The sequence below is a fragment of the Hyperoodon ampullatus genome (assembly GCF_949752795.1).
Source record: "Hyperoodon ampullatus genome assembly, chromosome: 14".
NCBI lineage: Eukaryota > Metazoa > Chordata > Mammalia > Artiodactyla > Ziphiidae > Hyperoodon > Hyperoodon ampullatus.
Genome location: NC_136927.1, coordinates 80,617,663 through 80,640,996, shown reverse-complemented (window position 1 = coordinate 80,640,996; position 23,334 = coordinate 80,617,663). Strand labels below are relative to the sequence as shown.

Below are 23,334 nucleotides of genomic sequence, written 5' to 3'. Positions count from 1 at the left end.
CCAATGTTGCCCAGATATGAGAAAGCACAGGCTTTTATTCCCCCTTGTGCAGAGTTTTTTTTTTTTTCCTTGAAAATCCACTAATTCTGTTAACCAAACTTTGTTCCACTCATCTTTCCTCCCTTGCTCTTCTGTTCTTGCTTCTACTACAATACATTGTTAGGAATTTGAGCTTTGAAATCAGGCAAACGTGTTCAAATCCTGACTCCACCACTTGTGAGCAGGATAATGTTAGAAAAGTGACTTTATTCTCAGAGCTGCAGTTTCCACACCTGTAAAATGGGAGTGCTGATGGTATCTAGCATAGATTTGTTATAATACATAAATAAAATGTATCTTGTTACATACAGCATTTACTATAATTCCTGGCACCTGGGAAACATTCCATGAATATTAGCTATTGTGTTTACAGTTGTACCAAGTGAAAATTGTAGCTTTGGCACATGAAAAAAAAAAAAAAAGATAGCCCTTACTCAGAAGTTCTGAATAGTGTGACACAAACCTTGTGTGTGTATGTATGTGTGTGTCTTAAATACGTGATAGAAATCTGATGAAGCAGTTTGTTTTAACTAAGAATACTTGGTGCTTGGAAAAAGCATTCTTGAAACTTCTCTGGCCCAGGTTCTTAGATTTCTGAAGATAAATTAATACATATAATTACTATTTTAAAAGTCTTTCCAGAGCACCCAAATTTAGAGGTTAAACCATTCAAATAATTCCTTTCCTTATGCTTCTATTTAGAAAATTAAATAGTAATTGTAGTAATAATATATAAATATAACAAAACAACTAATAGTTATTAAATATCCACCACGTACCCGCCTATGTTAAGTACCATGTAGGAAGTATTTCATTTAATCCTCACTCTTTGAAGAAGACACTTATTTTCTTGTCCATTTTATGAGAAAATTGAGGCATAGAGATATAAAGTAACTTGTCCAGGTCACATATTTAATATTTTAGAGGTTAAACCCAGGTCTCTCTGATCCACAATCTAAGTACTTAACAATTACGCTAAGATGCCATTCATCTCCATCACGTGTCTAGATAAAATGACTTTCTTAGGGCTTCCCTGGTGGCGCAGTGGTTAGGAATCCGCCTGCCAATGCAGGGGACGTGGGTTTGAGCCCTGGTCTGGGAAGATCCCACATGCCGCGGAGCAACTAAGCCCATGCGCCGCAACTACTGAGCCTGCACTCTAGAGCCCACGAGCCACAACTGCTGATCCCGCGTGCTTCAACTACTGAAGCCCACACGCCTAGAGCCTGTGCTCTGCAATGAGAGAGGCCACCACAGTGAGAAGCCCGCACACCACAGAGAGGAGTGGCCCCTGCTCACCACAACTAGAGAAAGCGCACGCATAGCAACGAAGACCCAACGCAGCCAAAAAATAATTAAAAAAAAAAAAAGACTTTCTTAAAACACACACACACACACACACACACTACAAAATATCTTTTCTGCATTTAAGGAGATCAAAATTTTCAACTCTCCTAAATATTTGGGAGCTACCATTTACATTCTTATTTGATTTCTTTTTATCTTCCTTAAACTCTTACACATTTTTTTCATGGAAAGTAAAATCTCTTTGGTATGTCATCTGTTTGTCTGCTTTATGAGAAAACTTTTTATTGAAACCAGATTCCAGATGGGCTTCTCCCAAGATTTTTCATAGGAACGGAAAGCTTAGTTCCAGTCATCTAGTAGGAACTTCTTATTCTTTCCATAATAATGTGAGGGAGGCTTGTAAATTATCCCCATCTTTGCAAGAATATAAAACCTGGAACTCCTACTCATTCACACAGATTGGGTGTGTGTGTGTGTGTGTGTATGTGTGTGTAAGTTAATGTTTCAGAACATAATTTATTTGTTTTTTAATGCTTATCTAAGGTCTCAAATGACTGTAATCTCTTTGCCCACGTGGATTTTTTTCCTTCACTTTTACTGAGAAAACAAAATGTTGGTGGGTATTTTTTTGTTTCTATCCAGCTTCTTAGAACTCACTTTCTCCCATTTCATTTTCTTTCCCCCCCTTCATCCCATATTAAATGCCTCCTAGACATATTTGAAGAGCCCGGAGACCATTTCTCAAGGAGAGGATTGATTGCTATTAATTAACAGGTGAAATAGGTACTGACCAATTCACTGAAATTCTCTCCAAGTCACTGAGTATATACTTAATTTGAACTGGCATAAGTGGAAAAAAAAAAAAAAGACTTGCTGGCTATGGCTATGTAATTGTAAACCAGCTTCAGGGACAGCTGGATTCAGGTGTCCAAATGCTCCCATGGATCTCTTGGCTCTGCTTTCATCTATGTTAGTTCTCAGGCAAGCACTCTGAAAGATGACAGCCAAGGACAGCAGCTCCAGTTGTACCTCCTACTGGTTTGCCAACCCAAGCACAAAGATTTGTAACTCTGTTCTAGTAGGTTCAGCAAAAATCGCAAGATTGATTTTTGTTAGTCTAGCTTAGGTCCTGTGCCCACCTAGGATGTGAGCATTTTAGCAAGGGACATAGAAGCTCCAGATGATGGACTTGGATATACACTCATCCAAGTTTGGGGGGCAGAGCTTCATGGAAATGGGTTGCCCCATCTAAGAGGTCCTAGTTCTTACAAGTTACCAAAAACACTTTACCCATTCTCTGATATCAAGAGTTATGGTTTGTATCTGCTGTAACTCTTCATGCATTGAAGTCTAGTTTAGATACCTGGACGTAAGGAATGGATCCTTTATTGAAGCAATATATTGGCACTTTTTTAGAAGTCTGTTCATGGGAAGATTTTTTTCAAAGACTTTTTCTTTAACTGTAACACTCTTACTTACCACTAGCTCCTTGTTTTCCCGCCAGAGAGTAAGGAAGACTAGAGGAGATCAGTTGTTGTTCTTGGCATTTTGAAAAGCCCTTCCTTGTTTTGAATCTTAGTCTCCTCCTTTTTTGTCAACTGCTTCCTCTTCTCCTGGCATGGAGCATCCCCACAATTCATTTATATTCACTCTGACAGTTCAACTGCCTGAGTTGCTTATTTGGCATCTTGACACATCCATCCATCACTTCTTTATTCCCACTCTCTCCCTCCCTCTTCCCTTCTGAGTATAATAGTTACCACAATTACGAATTCCAGGACCACAAGAAAAATGGTTAAGAAGAGCCAAAGGATATATCCAATGTTCATAAGGGGTCTGAGTTTATGAGGAACCCCTAGTGCTTGTCTCTGGTCTTCCGTACCATTTCTTCTCTGCTCCTCAAAGCTTAAAGAGGAGACCACCACTCTGCACAGGAATCCAGAGCCCTCTCTCCATCTCTTCCTCCCTCTCTCTCTCCTTTGCTGTTTGTTCTTGACTTTAGACACTGTGAGATACTAGAGTTTGGCAAAAATAATTGCTAATGGATGTGTGTATTTCTCACTACCTATGAGCAATATGAGATGAGCTAAATAAACCTCAGTTCTCTTCTTTCTCTTTCTATCTTCCTGCAAACAGATATTAAGAAGTGGTTGACTACAAACTACACAGTCACAGTATCTGTCAGTTACTAAGCAGCTACTATGGAAAAGTCAGGATTCTTGATCCTTTGCATGAGTTTTCTCCTTTAAACATCAGAACAACCCTGCAAGGGAGCTTCTATTTTTCCCATTTTACAAATGAGAAAATTCAAAGCGTTTTAGTGACTTGCCCAAGGTCACACATCTTATCGGTAGAGAATCTTGATCTTTCACTGTGATTTCCAATTTTGTAGTGTATCTTTTTTCCTTAATATTGCACTGCTTTAGAAAAGGGCCCTCGAAAAGGATGCAGTTCAGTTAGGTCGATGCAGAGTTCAAAACAGAAACAGGTGGATTCTGGAAACAGCACCCCTCCCTGGAGGGGGCAGAACCTGCACCCACAGTCTTGCACAGGTAACGCTACACTCTGCCTCCATGCGGCCCAAGGTCTAATCCACTTTCCTGTGTTGACATCTGAACTTCCAGACTTCATAATGGAAACTTTCTAGAATATAAGATAGAGAGAGCATGAACTTTGGAGTCAGATTTCTGCCCATAACCAGATTCTGCTTGCTGGCCGGCTGTGGGAAGGTGGATCAACCTCTCTGGCTGTCCATTTTCTCACTCATGAATAATGACAATAACTAACGTTCATAACATTTATTGAGCATTTACTGTATTCCAGGCACTGTTGGATGTGCTTTAAAAATATTAACTCACGGGGCTTCCCTGGTGGCGCAGTGGTTGAGAGTCCGCCTGCCGATGCAGGGGACATGGGTTCGTGCCCCGGTCCGGGGGGATCCCACATGCCGCGGAGCGGCTGGGCCCGTGAGCCGTGGCCGCTGAGCCTGCGCGTCCGGAGCCTGTACTCTGCAATGGGAGAGGCCACGACAGTGAGAGGCCCGCGTACCACAAAAAAAAATATATATATATATATATATATATATATATATATATATATATATATATATAAACTCATGGAATCTTCATGACAAAATTATAGGTGTAGGTTCTACTATTTGCCTCATTTTACCAGAAACTTGAGGCACAGAAAAGTTAAGTAACTCAGATTCAAATTGATAGTCTGGCTCAGTGGTTCTCAAATGTGAGTTTTGCCCCCAGGGGACATTTGGCAACTTCCGGAGACATTTCTGGTTGTCACCACTAGGGGGTGCTATGGGCACCTGGTGGGTAGAGGCCAGGGATGCTGCCGTACACCTTGCAAGGCACAAGGTGGACCCTGGAACAAAGAATGATATTGCCCAAATGGCAGTAAGTCCCGAGGCTGGGAAACGTGTTCTCCTAACCCCATAACTGCTGTCCTGCCTCCCAGGTGAAATCATGATAATTTGCTTCTCACAGCATTCCCGCGGAGATAAAGAAGAGAATTAATGTGTCCCTAACGCAGCACCTGGTGCGTGCTTCCCAGTAACTTGGCTTTCCTCTTCCCTAATCTTGCATTCCTCTCTCCAGAGAAAAGCAGGGTCAGAAGACACCTCGATAGCTGACTTCTGCTCCGCAGAGGGACCCAGGCACAGCAGAGTGCCAGACCGCATCACAGCCTCTGTGTAGGAGACGTTGGGAGTCCATTAGCAATCCTTGAATTTCCTCGCTGGGCTGAATGACCGCTGTTTATGTTTGTGTTTACAGTTGATTTGGAAACAAGTGTCCAGGAGGATAATGTGGCCACTTCTTCCCCCAAGACAATGGAGATAAGCGCTGTTGCGGATGCCAATGGGAAGAATCTTGGGAAGGAGGCCAAACCCCAGACACCAGCTGCTAAATCTCGTTTTTTCTTGACACTCTCTCGGCCTGTACCAGGACGTACCGGAGGCCAAGCCACGGATTCATCCACTGGACCAGTGAAGCTTGATGTCAGCTCCGATAAAGCTCTAGGGAACAAAGACCCGAGTGAGCCCATGGCACTTCCAGTGGCAGCTGCACTGGGATGTGACCCAGATAAAACCCCCGTGCAGACCCTGGCCCAAGCCGAGGGCCTCTCTGCCACTTTGGGACCAGAGTCTCGTCTATCTGAGTCCGGGGGGGCAGCCCCCTCCAAGCCCAAGGACTCCAGCTTCTTTGACAGACTCTTCAAACTGGACAAGGGACGGGACAAGGCCCTCGTGGACCACCAACAGGAAGCCAAGCGTGCAGAGCATCACCAGCCCACCGCCGAAACTCCTGGATTCTCCACGCAGTCGGACGATGTCCCTGCAGAGAGGGTAAGACAATCCGTTTTGTTCTTAATGCAGGCTCGGGGGGCACTTGTGGGGCAAGACGATTGCACGTGTGTTGCTGTGCCATCACGGAGGGGTCCTGACAAGGTATCAAGCCGTGGACCCCTCTAGAACCAACAGCACATTGCAGCGCGGTGCTCGCCAGTGTTTCTGCGGGGCAGAAACATCTGTTGGAAGAACAACAGCTGTGGCATCTGTTTCACGTAAAAGAAAAGAGGAGATGAGTCACATCCAGATGAATCTGTCCTTCCATTTATCAAAGGCAGAGGTGGACAGGTTGCATTTATGATCAAATGGAGTCTGGAGGGAAAAGCATTAGCAGAATAAAAATGGTTCCTAAAAGACTTAAATACCTGCCCGTCTCAGTAGCTGGTTTCATATACAGAACGTTTATGGGCTTTTGTTGGAATGCATTTCACTTCTTACGTTTAATAGCTTGGACTGATCTTTAACTATCTTTTGCACTAAAGTGTGCATTTAAAGAAAGAGCTTTTACAGCTCTGGGCAGACTCTTTTATGTACAAATTATTTTTCAACAAGCTGGAGTAATACCTTTGTAAAAAACGAGATTTTTTTTTTTTTTTTTTAAGGAAGCATCTGAACCGGTTGCTTTCTTTCCTGCGCAAAGAAAGGCAAGTCCTTTTGATCTTAAAAAGAGCATTTGATTTTAACCTTGAGAGTTTGTTTGTATTGGGGACTGAGAAAAGAACTCCTTGAATGAAGAAGGAAATAAAAGTAGATACATTGTATTTTAAGGCACTTATTCCCTTAGTTAATGGATTTAAACAACAGTATTTTTCAAAATTTGGGAGTAAAGTGCCTCTAGTTGAGATTAGACCCAGGAAAAAATTAAATGGGCTGTTTTTTATTACATGGTCGTGTATCGTGGCTGTCAATATATTTGTCTTAATGACAACCAGCTTCCCTGCCAAGTTGCTAATGATAACACTGGTTGTCATTTATTTAGCCTTTACAATGTGCCAGGCTCTGTTCTAAGCACTGTCCAGATATTACTTTCCTTCAGGAAAATGAGTATCACATTAATCTGAGGTTTTAATGTATCCAGGATGGTGTCAAAAATTATACTGTAAATATTAGACACCAACTGAAAATTCTGGACTGTTAGAATTGAGGAACAGATGATAAGGCTCGTATGTTTAGGCTCATGCTATCAGCATTCTTGTCATTTATGTAAATTTTTACTCTAAGAACTGATTCTTATATTTTCTTTCAAAAGTTAGAAAAATTGCCCTTTAAACGCCCCCTTCCCCAAATGCAGCAGTTCAGGAGCCAATCGAATAGCTTTCTGTTTAATTCAAAGTGAGTCTTCAAATGTATGCTGGCATCAAATCTTTATTGAGGGTGACACTGCCAGGCACAGGTGAGGCACGGCCACAGTGATGGACAGGACAGGGTCCCGGTCCTCAGGGAGTTTTTGGTCTGGAGAGAGAAGAGGTACAAAAACCTCACAGTTACAATGCAAGGTGCCCAGTGCTCTGGTGGGGAAGGCCAAGTGTTGGAGAGGATGTCCAGACACAAGGAGAATTAGCCTACCTGGCCCAGGGAACCTTCCATCAAATGTATAAACCTGGAGCCCGAAAGATCCTTGTCTTGGGGCTGTAAACTGGTCATCAATATTCATGAATATTTGAGAAGCTATTTACTACTTTACTTTGAGTGGGGAAACTCTTGTTGCCTTCTTGTTATTGGTCATGGGCTACTAAGGCCATTCTGAGTTTTTGAATAGTCACATGTTTCATTTTCATGGGCATCCAAAGCCAGCCCATTGCTTGAGTTAGGAAAAGACTGAGTTATTTATGGAAAGAGAATGAAGGACTGAGCTTTACCCGTCTTGGGATAGGTGTCTGTGATGCATCCAAATCCCCATCCTAATTAAGTAAACCAGTTCAGCCTCTGATAACTGACCCTTGAAAGTATTTAACCTTAAAAACTTAATGTGATCCATCGATTCCTATCCTAAGAAAAGGGCAGAAAGTTTTAGAATTGTGCTTTATCAACTCAGTTTTTTTTTTTTAATTGAATGCTCTGGGACAGCACCTCAACTGGAGTGGAATGAGTTCCAGAATGAGATTAGACTCAGAAGATGGGGTCTGTGTTGGGAACATGGCAGGTATTTAATATAGTCAAGCCTGTGGGCGATATTTTGAAGTTATAGTAACCTCTAAGAAAATCTAAAAATTGTCACCTATCTTCCTTTTGGGATAAGTGAATTTGTTTCCCTAGATTCACCCATGAAATTTGCATCTGTGTTTGTTCCACTACAAATTTCCATTTTTGGTTGGTTGTATCATTGGAATTTGGAATATGGAGTGCTCACTCTGCCTTACGTGCTTATAAAACATGGAAAAGTTATAAAATAGCCACTCATTTCTCCTCCAGTCTGTAAACTTGTGGATATTCAAATACATATATCTGCGAAGGTTTTTAATAACAACAGCAAAACAGCCTTCTGATTGTTAAGATTTCTGTTCTGATCCCTGGCTGCACAGTCTGTATTTGGGGGCAAAATCAATTGTCCTGGAAGTGTAATGAATGAGTCCAGCCCTCAGAAAGTAACAGGAATAAAACTTCTCAATCAATGGCTTTCTTGGTGGGAGTAGCACATTATGCATAAGTGGCCGTCAATGTATCGATTCAGAATTCTTAGGGTAAATTATGCCTTCGGCTCAGCGGTGTCAGCTGTCTCTCCTCTCCCACCCACTCAGCCCTCCCCCTACCACCACCCGGTTTCACTGTGTGTCTCTTACTGGATTGGAATTCCAACCACAAACCCACAGAGCCGTGAATTGGGAGAAAGATGCCACCATTTCATTCTGGGGGAAACACACAAATCTTCTGTGTTTTCAGAACGACAATCTTATTTTTGTGCCTTATAAAACTACATTCAGAGCATAGCATAATTAAAACAAGGCCAGAATTCATGAACAAATGAAGCATTTACTACATAGGCCAAAGAAAAGATAAATTATATGCCTGAAAGGTTTCACTGAGCTGTGATTCACACAAACCAATGTGTTGGCAGGGATGAGGTGGGTTTTTTGTAATTTTTCTCTCACCCCAACAATTGAACCAGAACTATAAGATACGCATTTAACAGATTCAGCCCTCTCAAAATTGATCGCATCATGAAAACCTGATCTTTAGTGGGTAAAAAAAAGCAACACTAAATTTCTGTTGTCACTGGTAATTCCAGAAGTGTGTTTGTGTTGGGGGTACGGGTGCTTTAAGTGTTGCCAAGCACAGATTCAGGAGATTTAAACAAGAATATCCCTTTTCTTTTAAAAGTTTAATTAAATTCTGTGTTATTTAAACACCAACCTTGTGCAAGGCCCTTAAAGGATAAATTATGGTCCTAGACCTTCAAAGATCATAGACTCTAGTAAGAGACACACTATTTTTTTTTAAATCGTATGGTATTTGTTTTCAAGTCACTCTTTTTTAAAATTAATTAATTTATTGGTTTATTTTATTTTGGGCTGTGTCGGGTCTTGGTTGCTGCGCGCGGGTTTTCTCTAGTTTCAGTGAGCGGGGGCTACTCTTTCTTGCGGTGCACGGGCTTCTCATTGGGATGGCTTCTCTTGTTGTGGAGCACGGGCTCTAGGCACGTGGGCTTCAGTAGCTGTGGCTCTCGGGCTCAGTAGTTGTGGCTCATGGGCTCTAGAGCTCAGTCTCAGTAGTTGTGGTGCATGGGCTTACTTGCTCCCCGGCATGTGGGATCTTCCCGGACCAGGGCTTCCACCCGTATCCCCTGCATTGGCAAGCGGATTCTTAACCACTGCACCACCAGGGAAACCCCAAGACACACATTTTGTGTGTGTGTGTGTGTGTGTGTGTGTGTGGGTGTGTGGTACGTGTGCCTCTCACTGTTGTGGCCTCTCCCGTTGCGGAGCACAGGCTCCGAACGCGCAGGCTCAGTGGCCATGGCTCACAGGCCCAGCCGCTCCGCAGCACGTGGGATCTTCCCGGACCGGGACACGTCCCCTGCATCGGCAGGCGGACTCTCAACCACTGCGCCACCAGGGAAGCCCCCGAGACACACATTTTTAAGGGAGATTGTGATAAGTGCATTGATCCTCAACTTCATTCAGGCTACGGATTTGTAGAGAAGTACTCAGTGTTTGGCTTCCTCCTCTTCTTTTCTCTCTTGAACACACCCCATTCAGGCTTTGTCCTCCATAAAACCTGCTCTTGTCAAAGCTGCCACGATGTCATGCCTCCCCCCACCCCTCACCTCAGCTGCCAAACTGAGTACGTCTCCATCCTTATCCTACCCTACTTGCGGGTCACATCTGACTCAGCCCACCATCCCTTCCTTCTTGAAGCAGCATCCTCGCTTGGTTGGCAGGTTCCCCACCTCCCTGGCTGCTCTTCCTTAATCTCTCGTGCTGAGTCTTACCCTCTAAACGTCGGAGTCCCCATCGTTCAGTTCTTGGATGTCTTCGTCTTTAACTACACTTCCTTCCTTGGAGATCTCCCCCGGTCCCGAGGGTTAAATATAGCCATCTGCTGACAAGTCCCAGATTGATGTCTCTAGCCTAGATCTACCCCTGAAGTCCAGACTTGAGTATCTAGCTGCCTCTGCTACCTGTCTACTCAGATTTCTACACTGCTGTTTGAATGTTTGCTGGACATCTGGACCTCGATAGGTCCAAAACTGAACTCTTCATTCACACTCAACACCACCACCACCGACAACATACCCACTTGTTTAATCCACAGGCTTCTCATCTCAGTTACTGGCAACGCCATCCTACCACTGCTCTTTAGTGGTAGAACTGGAATGAAAGAACCAAGATCTCTACAGTCCTTTTCTACATGGTGTAAAGTAGTGAATTAGAACATAAGCCTTGCAGTCAAGTAGCCTAGGTTTCAACTCTGTGTCTGTCACCTACTGGCTGTGTAACCTTGGGCAAGTTACTTAACCACTCTGAGCCTCAGTTTCTTCATCTGTAAAATGGGGATAATATCAAGCACATTTTCACATTATTCACACTTGTGAAAATTAAATAAGTCATGTAAAGTACTTAACACAGAGCTATTGCATTTTGAGAAATATTATCAGTATCACGGTTTTTCTCCCTCTTACTTCACATTTTAGTCTTTTTACCCTTCCCTTCCATAGTCTTCCACCAAAACCTGCAAAGATAGCACAATTGAATCTAATTTGAAAGCTACATAACCAAAGGCATAAGTTCTAATTTGGGTTAAAAAAAAGATGCCGGAGTTGTAAAATTATTTTTAGAAATAATAGAATTTAAATGCCCATACCCGCAAGCCCCAGTTTCTTTGTCTGACATTCAAGGGTCTCTACAAGCTTTCCTTTGTCTGTTTTTCTAACTGTATTTTCCCCTATTCCCCTAAATTTATCTGGTCAAAATGACCAACATATGACCTGCGCAGATGCCATCTGCTCCCCAGGATTTTCTCTGCCTGTATCTCCTTCTCTCTCTGTTTATCAGAAATCTACTTCACCTTCAAGTGCCAAGTTCTCCATGAAGCTGACCAGATGTTCCCACTCCTGGCTGGTTTCTGATGACATGAATCCCTCTAGTGTTTCTTTTCTTTTTTTTTTTTTTTTGGTATTCTGTATGTTAAGTGAAATTCTGTGGTAAAATCACTTTGAAGGAATCATCTCACTGAAACATCAAAACTTACAAGGGAATTTTTGTATCTTTACCATTTTACAGATGAAGAAATCAAAGCTTTAGAGAAACCAAGTCACTCACTCCAAGTTACACAGCTAAAAAAGAATTGTCCGCCTCCAAAGCCCATAGTTCTCATGCTCAATATTATGTTTTTACCAAATATTTGAAACTGCAATATGTTGCAACTATGAAAAATTGAATAATGATATGAGGAAGTGCTTTTCAAAAATTTTAGTACATGCAGTATTGGAAATATCAAGTTAATCAAATTGCCTTAGTTCTCATGCTCAATATTATGTTTTTACCAAATATTTGAAACTGCAATACGTTGCAACTATGAAAAATTGAATAATGATATGAGGAAGTGCTTTTCAAAAATTTTAGTACATGCAGTATTGGAAATATCAAGTTAATCTCAAATCAAAAAGAAAAAAAATCCCCTCATTCCAGCATTTGAAGGCCAAGTGAATTACAAGGTGTGTTTTTTATTTCATCCTGTTTACCTCTGGCCAGAAGGCCATGACATTTCAACAGGTAAAGAGAGCTATCCACCCAAAAGTGTTTGTCAGTAAAGAGGGAAAACCTGTCTTAAATTATACAAGTTATGGAGTAGGCAAGGTTTTCAGCTGTAACACTATAATTTTTATGAACTTTATAAATTAGCACTAAGAAACATTTGATGTGAAACATTTACTGTAGCCGAGGTGCAAGTGTTAGGAGCCTGACTGACACAGGAATGAGTTCAGATTCTACCACTTACTAGCCATGTGGTAGAGTCAAATAATAACAATTGCCCCGGTTTTTAATAATTGGTTATTCCTCGGCTGTGTGGTAAGCATTTGTCACACCTTACTGGCTTTGATTCTTATAACAACACAACAAGGTAGATATTTTTCTTGCCATTTAACAAATGAGAAAGCTGGGGCTCAGAGAAGTTAAGTTACTGGCTCAAGGCCACACAGCTAAATTAGTGGCAGAACTGGAATCAAGATCTGGCAGTGACCAAAGCCTGTTACACGCACTCATTTCAAAACCTTGTGTTTTCTTTCACAAGAGGAAGATACTGCCTGCCCTAGACGCTATTGCAAGAAGATGACATGGGCAGTCAGTAATAATGATGCTAAATGAAATAGTATATTTTCTAAATTGTCAGAAACTTAGAAATAAAGAATAATGAAATAGAGCAAATGGTCTTCCAGTATGTTGGAGTTTGGATAGTATATCATTTAGGGTACCTTTGGTTGCAGGTAAAGAAAAAAAACCCTCAATCAATAGTGGCTTTGTTAATGAGGGAAATGTACTATTTCTTGTACATAATAAGAATTCGAGAAGTGGGTGGTTGAGTCTGGTTCAGCATCTTCACAGCCCCAGAATGCATCAGTCTTCAGTGCCCTCTGTGTATTGGCTTGGTTCACAGGCTTGATCCCTTGTGGTTTTTCTTTTTCTTTCTTTTTTTTTTTTTTTTTGTAGTATAGTTGATGTACAATATTATATAAGTTTTGGGTGTACAGGATAGTGATTCACAATTTTTAAAGGTTATACTCCATTTATAGTTATTGTAAAATACTGGCTTTGTGGTTTTAAGAAGGTTGCCATAGTTCCAAGCAGTGTATAGAGTGATAATGTTCTATCAAACGAAATAGGAGTTTCCTAAAATTTACTCATTGGTGAAACCAAGTCACATGTCTGGGTGGAGGTACGTTGGGGGGGGTTGGAACGTTTCTTCAGTAGAAAGCAGGCTCTGCCAGCAAAGAAGATATGTCACAGGTAGAAACCAGATATATTATTTTCTATCCAACTTTATGTGAGAAAAACATTAAGTGGATGGAGCTGCTGAAGGCTACTACAGTATCCCCCTATGGTGATTTATTTAAATAAATAGCTCTTTAACTTGACTATGATCCACAGTAAGAAATAGATTTTACATCTTGACCTGATATACATATGCATGTACATGAAACAAAGAATTCACCAAATAGTAGTATTCTTACAGCATGTAACATAGGCTGGTATTTTCTGTTCTTTCCAGTCTATTTCATTTGATGGTTTTAATGCTGGTTTTGATCCATTAAATTATGTTCCAATCCACCCACAGTCACAATCTGAAGTTTGAAAAACTCTTTTCTGCCACCATCACCCTTTTCACATAGGGAGACAGTGATCTTGAGGGATGTGACTGTTTCTTGTGCAACTGGGTGTCCCCAGTGCACCCTGCCTGGCACACCCTGGCAGGCAGTAATGTTCGTTAGATGAACTTGACAAGGATGAAGGTGGTACATACACATCATGTTACAATTTTTCAAAGAATGTTAGAATATATTATTGCAATCTCATTATCACCTCTGCCTAGCACAACTTTAAATAAAAATGATTTCAAAATACATGTACGCTATAGATGTTTTCACACAGATAAACTATGTAGAATCATGAATCTCTACTATTTATTTGGTATTTTTCATTCAGCCTTTAACATGTTATGGTGTTAATCATCACGGTTAAATATCAAGTGAATTGTGTTTTGCAGTGAATTTGCAAAATAAATTTTGAGTTTACTTTCCCTTTGGCATTATCCAGTCTGATTCTCTCCTTCCAAGGTTATAATAACAGTCCTGATTTATTGAGCATTTACTAACTCACAGAGGAGAGCAGTAACTTGCATAAGATAAAGTGGCTAGAAAGCAGCAGAGCTGGAATTTGTCACCTACAGGCTTAGTCACTGTGCCTATGAGTTTAAAAAGAGGGAACGTTTAGAACCTTTGGAAACATATCTTTTTATAACTCCTGAAGCTAGTATTTCCCAAACTGACATTCTGTGGACTCATCAGTCCAGCGAGATCAGCCTAGAAATAGGGTGCCACCGTCAAATAGTTTCGGAAAATAGTACTTGCTTTATACTCTCCTGAAGATTCACAGTGGATGTCAGCCTACTAAAGCCTCTGAAAAGTCCTGCAGCAAGCACACCTGCTTCACTTTAACTGCTTCTCAGACTTAATTATCCATAGAACAGTTGTATCTTCCAAGGAATAGTTCTTCTAGGAAATGCTGAGCTAGGCAGGTAGACCAAAGTTGGAAAATGGGCTCTTGTAGGATGCATCATGCCACAGATGGGTTTTATTTGACCTATACAGTGTCTTAAATAATATTTTAATTAATTGATAACATTTTGAAATTGACAAAGTTGACAATAGTTTTAAATGATGAGATTTCAATAGAATTCCATATTTCAGAAATTTCTGAAAAGTGGGAAGTTTCATCCTATATTCCCAGGTGGGATGTCAGTTGTGACTGCCCCTCGAGATGGGACATTCCCTCCCCAGTTCACCCAAGTCCCCACCCCTCCCTGTTGGTTCCTAAGAGTACAGCGTGTGGGTTGTCCTTCACTGTAACACTTGCACTGTTATTTTCTTGTGGTAGAGTTGAGAGTAATTCCATCAGAGACCACTTTGCATCCTTCATAGCACATAAGGCAATTTGAAGCAATTTAGGTGACCATCTGGCTAATAAACTATAAATCCAACCCAAGAGTCAGTTTGTCGGCAGGTGTTGAACAGTAAATGGGAGGCATTGATACTTTAATTTATTCATTCAACAAACATCTGAGTGCTTTCTTTGGGCCAGGAATGATTTTAGGATGGAGAGAATGATGTACCTCATGGGAGCTTTCAGTCTAGTGGAAAGACCAGCAATAAACACGAAAATAAATACACAAAGAGTTCCAGTGTATTAAGAGGGTTACAAATGAAATAAACAGAGTTTTGAGAAAGCAGAGAAGAGAAGGGGCTGATAATTAGGATTGGGTAGGGAGTAGGGTCAGGAGGGATTTGGTCTAATGTAAAACTTCAGGAAAAAGGATGTGACTTTTCTTTTCTCTGCATAAGGCCAAACCATTCTTAGAAAATCTGCAACTTAATTTTGGCAGCATTCAGAACAGTTTTCTCACTACTGGGAAGTGTTTGTTAAACAGATGACAAACTCGTTCTAGGCTATGGGTTATTTGCTTTTGTATTTTGAAGTGGTTTTTTTGATGTTGGATATTTTTTTCTCTAATAAATGTAAATTGTCATTATCAGTCTGGAGGTTGCACATGTTGGAACTGATCATAGAGTAGAAGAATCTACCACAGATTCTTTTTTTGCCCGATGTGAACTGGGAATCACTCTCCACCCACCCTTTGCCCACAGTAAACGTATTTTTCAGTTTTATATCATACATAATGGACTCTATTTAAGAGCGTGCCAGGGCTTCCCTGGTGGCGCAGTGGTTAAGAATCCGCCTGCCAATGCAGGGGACACGGGTTTGAGCCCTGGTCCGGGAGGATCCCACATGTCGCGGAGCAACTAGGCCTGTGCGCCACAACTACTGAGCCCACATGCCACAACTAGAAGCCACCACAGTGAGAAGCCCACACACTGCACAGCAACGAAGACCCAGTGCAACCAAAAATAAATAAATAAAAGAGTGTGCCAACTTATGTGTCCTTAGGAATATCCCCAAAGTAATTACTGTTGCCAAAAACAGAAGCAAGGAAAGAACATGTATTGCTTAATCCTCGACCCACATTTCACTTGCCATTGGAAATCAAGTTGACAAATTCACTTACCCTTCAAGCAGAGGAGTTACTGAGACAGAAAATGGAAAACTCTTATTTATAGGCAGAAAGTGTGACTTGCTTTCTCTGATAGATTTCTTTCCACTCTCCACCTATGACTACAATGAACAACTGGTTTATTTAATCTTTTAACTAGAACATCTCTGCATCTGTCAATATCATGGGCTAATGAGGCTCTACCATGTCAAGGTGCTATGTTACAGTTCTGCCACCAAGATAGAATATGAGTTTTTAACATCCTGAGCTTATGTCTACAGAGTATTAAAACAGGTGGTGATCTTATGATTTATAATAAAGAGCATCATACTGGATAATTGGTCCAACCTCGCTTGATTCAATTAGTATAAGCAGCTAACATGAACAGTTGCCTCTCTCTCCTCCCAAAAAGAGGAGGGAAAAATAGGTAAGTGGAGCATTTTTAGATCTGTGTCATGGAGATTCCCCAATTAGAAAACATGCCAGAAGACAATGAAAATCTAGATTTCACGTTTCAATATTTTTATGTTCTTTTTATTGCCCTCTGAAGTGTCTGATAATTTCTTAACTACCTGCATCACTAGGAAGTTTATTTCAACCGTGGCACTTCGGCAGTACACAATTTTAAAGCCTTAAGAAGTTTGAAAAGGCAATTTGACATCTAGGAATTTATTGAGAAAATGGGCAACATTTTATCCACAAGCTTTTTTTTTTTAAGTCTGGCATTGTCTGTAAGAGAAAAGTTGGGAAGATCTAAAAGATCTAATTGCAGGGTTTTTGTACTGATTCTGGTACACCCTTACACTGGACATCATAACAAAGATGACATAGAAATAGAAGTATTGACATGTGAAGATGGTTATAACATGATGTTAAATAAGAAAAGCAGGTTCTGGACTTCCCTGGTGGTCCAGTGGTTAAGACTCTGTGCTTCCACTGCAGAGGGTGCGGGTTCCATCCCTGGTTAGGGAAGTTCCGGCCAAAAAAAAAAGGAAAAAGCAGCTTTCAAAATAGTATATACAGAAAGGTCCCTTTTGGGTAAAACTCATATTTGCCTTGCCTGCCCACACATATTCATCCTTCTACCCAAAGAGGGGTGTGGAAAGAAAAATTGCAGATTGTTAGTAGTAGTTATTTTCTTTAATGGGATAATGGGTGCATGTTATATTTTTACTCTTTGCTCATCTAGATTTCCTCTTTTTTAGAAATAGAGCAAGTACTGAGTACTGCCTAAGTATAAGGAAAATACTACAATCTAGGTAATTTCCTGATTCCTCCACTAGATAGCGCTATGAAGCTTGCAGCATCCTGAATTGTATTAGAAACCGCAGTAGTAACAAGCGGTTTAACAGGTTATTTTCCCTCACGGTAATTCCGGAACTGTGCAATCCAGAACTTGTGTGGCAATTTCTTGCTCAGAAATAACACTGATTTTTAACACGTATAGCTAATGTGTATTTTGGAAAGAGAAATTTTGTTGTGGATGGCAGTTTTCAAAGTCCTTTCGTAACTGGCATTTCTTAAGGTTGTGCTACTTGAGTTTTTATTTTTGCCATGGGCTTAAAAGATGTGAGTGCATTTTTATCCGTTGATGTGAATTGGGAAGGTATAGTGGGAAAAAATAAAAATACAAAGTTAGCTACAGGGATAGACCTTCCTTCGGTGGTTTTGGGCTTTGTAGTAAAACAAAGTTTAAAGCAAAAAAATCCCAGCTCTTTCGGAAATGTTGATGTTCCGTTAAATATTATTGGTAGACTTTGTTCTTAGAGTTCCTTCCTGCTTGATTCAGTAATTTGCTTCCCCTTCTATGAAAATTGGAGGATAAATTTTTATTTTTAAGAATTAACCAAATCCAGGCTTCCCTGGTGGCGCAGTGGTTGAGAGTCTGCCTGCTGATGCAGGGGACACGGGTTCGTGCCCCGGTCTGGGAAGATCCCACATGCCGCGGAGCAGCTGGGCCCGTGAGCCATGGCCGCTGAGCCTGCGCGTCTGGAGCCTGTGCTCCGCAACGGGAGAGGCCACAACAGTGAGAGGCCCGTGTACCGCAAAAAAAAAAAAAAAAAAAAAGAATTAACCAAATCCCATTTTTCATCCCCAATCTGACAGTGGGTGTATGCAGGTGATGTGCTCCCAGAAGAAAAAAAGTAAAGACGTGATGTTTGTCTGGAGAACATTGTTGCTGAGCAAATGATGCCCTTTGTGCCGCTGGGGCAACCAAGTGGGAGAGGAAACATAGCTCCTCCCTTTAATCCCAGACAGCCTGTGGCTCGAATTTCCAACAGATGGAAAAGAGTAATGGGTTTCTGTACCAGTCACCATTTTTTAGACAAATTTTCCTGTGTTAAACTGCCTGTTAGACACTGATGTCTTGGCACAAAGATTCAAAATGAAACCAGTATGCACAATCGGTGGGGACATCTAGATGAGGTAGACATTCATCACAGATAGTTCCAGACAAGGCTTTTTTTAGCCTTGATCATCCTGCCTTCACTTGTATTTTCACTTGGACAATGCAGACCTTGCTTAGAGAAAGACGAAAGCCAATGACAATGTACAGTGGAAGGAAGGTGCCAGAAGTTCCATATGCGTTTTATTATAGGCAATCAAATTAGGATAAGGCAGCACAACTTCTCAACATGACAAATTGTGATCACTTAACTAGTGTTCCTATCTGTTTGCCCTTTGAAGCCAACAGAAAGGAAAAAAATACAGGCCTCTTCCATATGGATGAAAAACAAGCTGACACCATGGACACCTGTTTGCTTAAAAAGAAGTTTCCAGATATTTCCTGGAGAACGCCTGTGTTTCTATCTAAAATTTCTGTTTGCTGAGAATGATCTGCAGGCCTCATGAGAATAGCAAAGACGTATTTGTAGTTAAGGACAAAGATCCTACAAATAACCCAATATTTAAGGCATAGGTCACAAACTGGTGGCCTTGGGCTGGATCATCTTCCAAACTGTGTTGAGTGTGGCCCTCTGGCTGTTTTTTAAAATTTGGAATTAGTTGCCCACATTTTGTTTTAATTTTAATTTTTAATAGATAATACATTCACATGGCTCAAAATGAGAAACTATGAAACGGTATACTTTTCTACCAGTGCCACCCGCAATAGATAATCACTGTTTGTATTTTTAAATGAGTCTTTCTTGAGCATATATAAGCAAAAGACAAGTATAAATTCACATTCCTTCTTTTTTAAGCAAATGGTAATATAATATACACTCTGTTCTATTCCATGCTTTTTTTTCCAGTTAACACTACTTTCTATATCTGTACAGCTTCCTCATTTGTAACACTTGCATAGTTTTCCAATGAATGGATGTACCATGACTTATTTACCCAGGACCTTACTAATGACATTTGGCAGGTTTCCAAACATTTGCCATGACCTCATTGTAGTGAATAAGCTCGTGTATTTGTTATTTCACACTTATGTGAATTGAGGTTTAAAACCAGCTCTTAGGAATGGAATTGCTTGGTAAAAGAATATATTCTTTTCTTTTTTTTTTTTTTTTTTTTTTTTTTTGCAGTACGCAGGCCTCTCACTGCTGTGGTCTCTCCCGCTGCGCAGTGCAGGCTCAGCGGCCATGGTTCACGGGCCCAGCCGCTCCGCGGAATGTGGTATCTTCCCAGACCGGGGCACGAACCCGTGTACCCTGCATCGGCAGGCAGACTCAACCACTGCGCCACCAGGGAAGCCCCTCTTTTTTAAATTTTAGTTGATAATGCCAAAATTTCAGCCCTCCATCAGGACTGAAATAGTATATACTTCAAGCAGTAAAATATGAGGGCCATTGAAAAACATATGGTCATTTCCAGTTTTTAGCCATTACAATAAAGTTTTTATAAACGTTAATATATGGGGTTTTGTGTGAATGTCAGTCTTCATTTCTCTGGGGGAAAAAAAGCCAGGAGTGTAATTGCTAGGTTATATTGGAGTTGCATATTAAGTTTTTTAAGAAACTGCTGAACTTTTACCGATTGGCTGTACCATTCTACATTCCCATCAGCAGAGTATGAGTGATCTAGTTGTTCTGCATCATTGCCAGAATTTGAAACTGTCACTGTTTTTCACTTTACCCATTCTGATAGGTGTGTGGTGACATCTTATTGTGGTTTTACTTTGCATTTCCCTAATGGCTAATGAAACTGAACATCTTTCGTTTGCTTATTTGCCATCTATATCTTTTGTCCAGTGAAATGTCTCTTCATGTCTTTGCCATTCTCTAATTGGATTGCTTGAATTTTTTGTTTGTTTGTTTGTTTTACTGTTGAGCTTTGAGAATTCTTTATTTATTCTAGATTCTAGTCCTTTGTCAGATAAGTGGTTTGCAAATACTTTCTCCCCCTTTCTAGCTTTTTTTCCATTAAAAAAATGTATTTATTTATTTGGTTGCACTGGATCTTAGTTGCGGCATGCGGGCTCCTTAATTGTGGTATGCAAACTCTTGGTTGCGGCGTGTGGGATCTAGTTCCCTGACCAGGGATTGAACCCGGGCCCCCTGCACTGGGAGCGCAGAGTCTTAACCACTACGCCACCAGGGAAGTCTCATTTTTTCCATTTTTTTTTTTTTTTTTTTTTGCTGTACGCGGGCCTCTCACTGCCGTGGCCTCTCCCGTTACGGAGCACAGGCTCCGGACACACAGGCTCCATGGCCATGGCTCGCGGGCCCAGCCGCTCCGCGGCATGTGGGATCTTCCAGGATCGGGGCACGAACCCGCGTCCCCTGCATCGGCAGGCGGACTCTCAACCACTGCGCCACCAGGGAATCCCCCATTTTTTAAATAGGATCTTTCACAAAGCAAAATCTTTTAATTTGGATGAAGACCAGTTCATCATTTTTTACTTTTATGGATTATGCTTTTGATGTCAAGTCTAAGAGCTCTTTGCCATAGATCCCAGAAATTTTCTCTTATTTTCTTCTAAAAGGTTTTTTCCTTTGTTTGTTTGTTTTGTTTGTTTGTTTTTTGACCTTGCTGCACAGCATGTGGGATCTTAGTTCCCTGACCAGGGATTGAACCCGTGCGCCCTGCAGTGGAAGCACAGGGTCCTAACCACTGGACTGCCAAGGAATTCCCCTGAAAGTTTTATACTTTACATTTTGTATTTAAGCCCTTGGTCCATTTTGAGTTAATTTTTGTATAAGGTATAAAGCTTAGATTGAAGTTCTTTTTTTTTTTTTCCTCCCATGCATGTCAAATTGTTCCAGCACCATTTATTGAAAAGATGATCTTTCCTCTATTGAATTGCTTTTGCACCTTTGTCAAAAGTCAGTTGGGTACATTTTGTGTGGGTCTATTTCTGGGTTCTCTCTTCTGGCCCAGTCAACTATGTGTCTATGCTTCTACCCACCAGTACTACACAGCCTTGCTTACTATAGCTAAATAACAAGGCTTGAAATCAGGTAGGCTGCTTCTTCCCACTTAATTCTTTTTTTTCAAAATTGCTTTAGATATTCTAATTCCTTGGACTTACAAATTTTAGAATAATCTCATCTATCTCTACAAAACATCTTGCTGGGATTTTGATAGGAATTGCATTAAACCTGTATATCAACTTGGGAGGATTGACATCTTTATTGTGTTGAGTCTTCCAGTTCATGAACACTGTATGTCTCTCCGTTTGTTTATATGTTCTTTAATTCCTTTCATCAGTATTGTATAGTTTTCTGCATATAAGTCCTGTACATATTTTGTATTTCATTTTTGCTACAAGTATAAATGGTATTATTTTCTAACTTTATTGACATGTAACTGAAATATAATTTTTGTGTAAGTTTAAAGTGTACAACTTGATGACTTGATACACGTCTATACTGCAAAATGATTACCACAGTAGGGTTAGTTAACAACTCCATCACCTCATATGATTTCCATCTCTTTCTTGTGATGAGGACATTTAAGATCTACTCTCTTAGAAACTTTCAATTATATAATACAGTATTGTAAATTATAGTCACCATGCTGTATATTAGATTCCCCAGAACTTATTCATCTAATAACTGGAAGTTGGTACCCTTTGACCAACATCTCCCCATTTCACCCACCCCCCAACCACTGGCAATCACTTTTCCATTCTCTATTTCTATGAGTTCAGCTTTTTAAAATTTCACATATAGGGCTTCCCTGGTAGTGCAGTGGTTGAGAGTCCGCCTGCCAATGCAAGGGACACGGGTTCGTGCCCCGGTCCGGGAGGATCCCACATGCCGCGGAGCGGCTGGGCCTGTGAGCCACGGCTGCTGGGCCTGTGCGTCCGGAGCCTGTGCTCCGCAACGGGAGAGGCCACAACAGTGAGAGGCCCGTGTACCACAAAAAAAAAAAAAAAAAAAAAAAAAAAAAAAAATTTCACATATAAGTGATATCATACAGTATTTGTCTTTCTCTGACATTTATCTCTTAGCATAATGCCCTCAAGGTCCATTCATGTTGTCACAAATGGCAGGATTATCTTCTTTTTCATGGCTGAATTATATATATTATATACAGTCTTCTTTATCCATTTGTCTGTAGACAGACACACTTGTTGTTTCCATATCTTGGCTATTGTGAATAATGCTGCAAAGAGACATCTCTTCAAGGTTCTGCTTTCATTTTCTTTCCCACGAGTGGGATTGTGGGATCATATAGTAGGCCTATTTTTAATGTTTTGAGGACCCTCCATACTGCTCTCCATAGTGGCTGCAGCAGTTTAGGTTCCCACAAACAGTGCACAAGGGTCCCTTTTCTCCACAGCCTTGCCAACATTGTTATCTCTTGTTGTGTGATGATAGCCATTCTGACAGGTGTGAGGTGATATTACATTGTGGTTTTTATTTGCATTTCTACGGTGTCTGGCTGATGGAGAGCAGTTATTGTCTAAAAGCTTTCTGTCATATGCTAGACTGGCCCTTTCCTGGCCCTTTGGTTCAAGCAGGCGTTTTGAGAGGGTTTGCCCATTGGTGTTTCCTGGTCATTGGCTTCTCCAACTCCAAGTCCAGGATATCTGTGGCAAAAGGAAAACCCAGGGAACTCAGCACCGTCTTGTTGTTGAGGTGCCTAGCTGGCCTGCCTTCTCCTCTCCACCACTCGGAGTCCTTTTGTGTTTGTTTTCTACATAATGTCCAGGATTTTCCACTGTGTTTACTGGGAGGAATGAGGGAAAGTCTATATCCTCCTTCTTCCTGGAAGCAGAGTCTTACGCTCTTTTTTTAAAACCAGCCTAAGAAGAGAAACGTATTTCACAAAAAGGGCTCAAGTACAGTTTGAGAGACCATAAACTCTCACTTGGGAAGAGCCCGAGGCCAACAAGCCAGCTCCCTGCCCTGGGCCAGCAGGGTCTGTCATCCCTGAGCTGCGCCCCGCGTCTGGAGACATCCCTG

General features: G+C 41.0%; 1 protein-coding gene across 1 annotated transcript in view; it reads left to right on the top strand.

Moving 5' to 3' along the window:
* The window catches only part of BCAS1 (brain enriched myelin associated protein 1), a gene marked incomplete at both ends in the record, with an annotated part of 101,295 nt that overhangs the window by 25,859 nt on the left and 52,102 nt on the right, over window positions 1-23,334 (top strand). Inside the window, one exon of the mRNA XM_079718953.1 lies at window positions 5,136-5,707. Within this exon, the coding sequence (XP_079575079.1) occupies window positions 5,136-5,707 (572 nt within the window). The remainder of the gene's footprint in view (window positions 1-5,135; window positions 5,708-23,334) is intronic.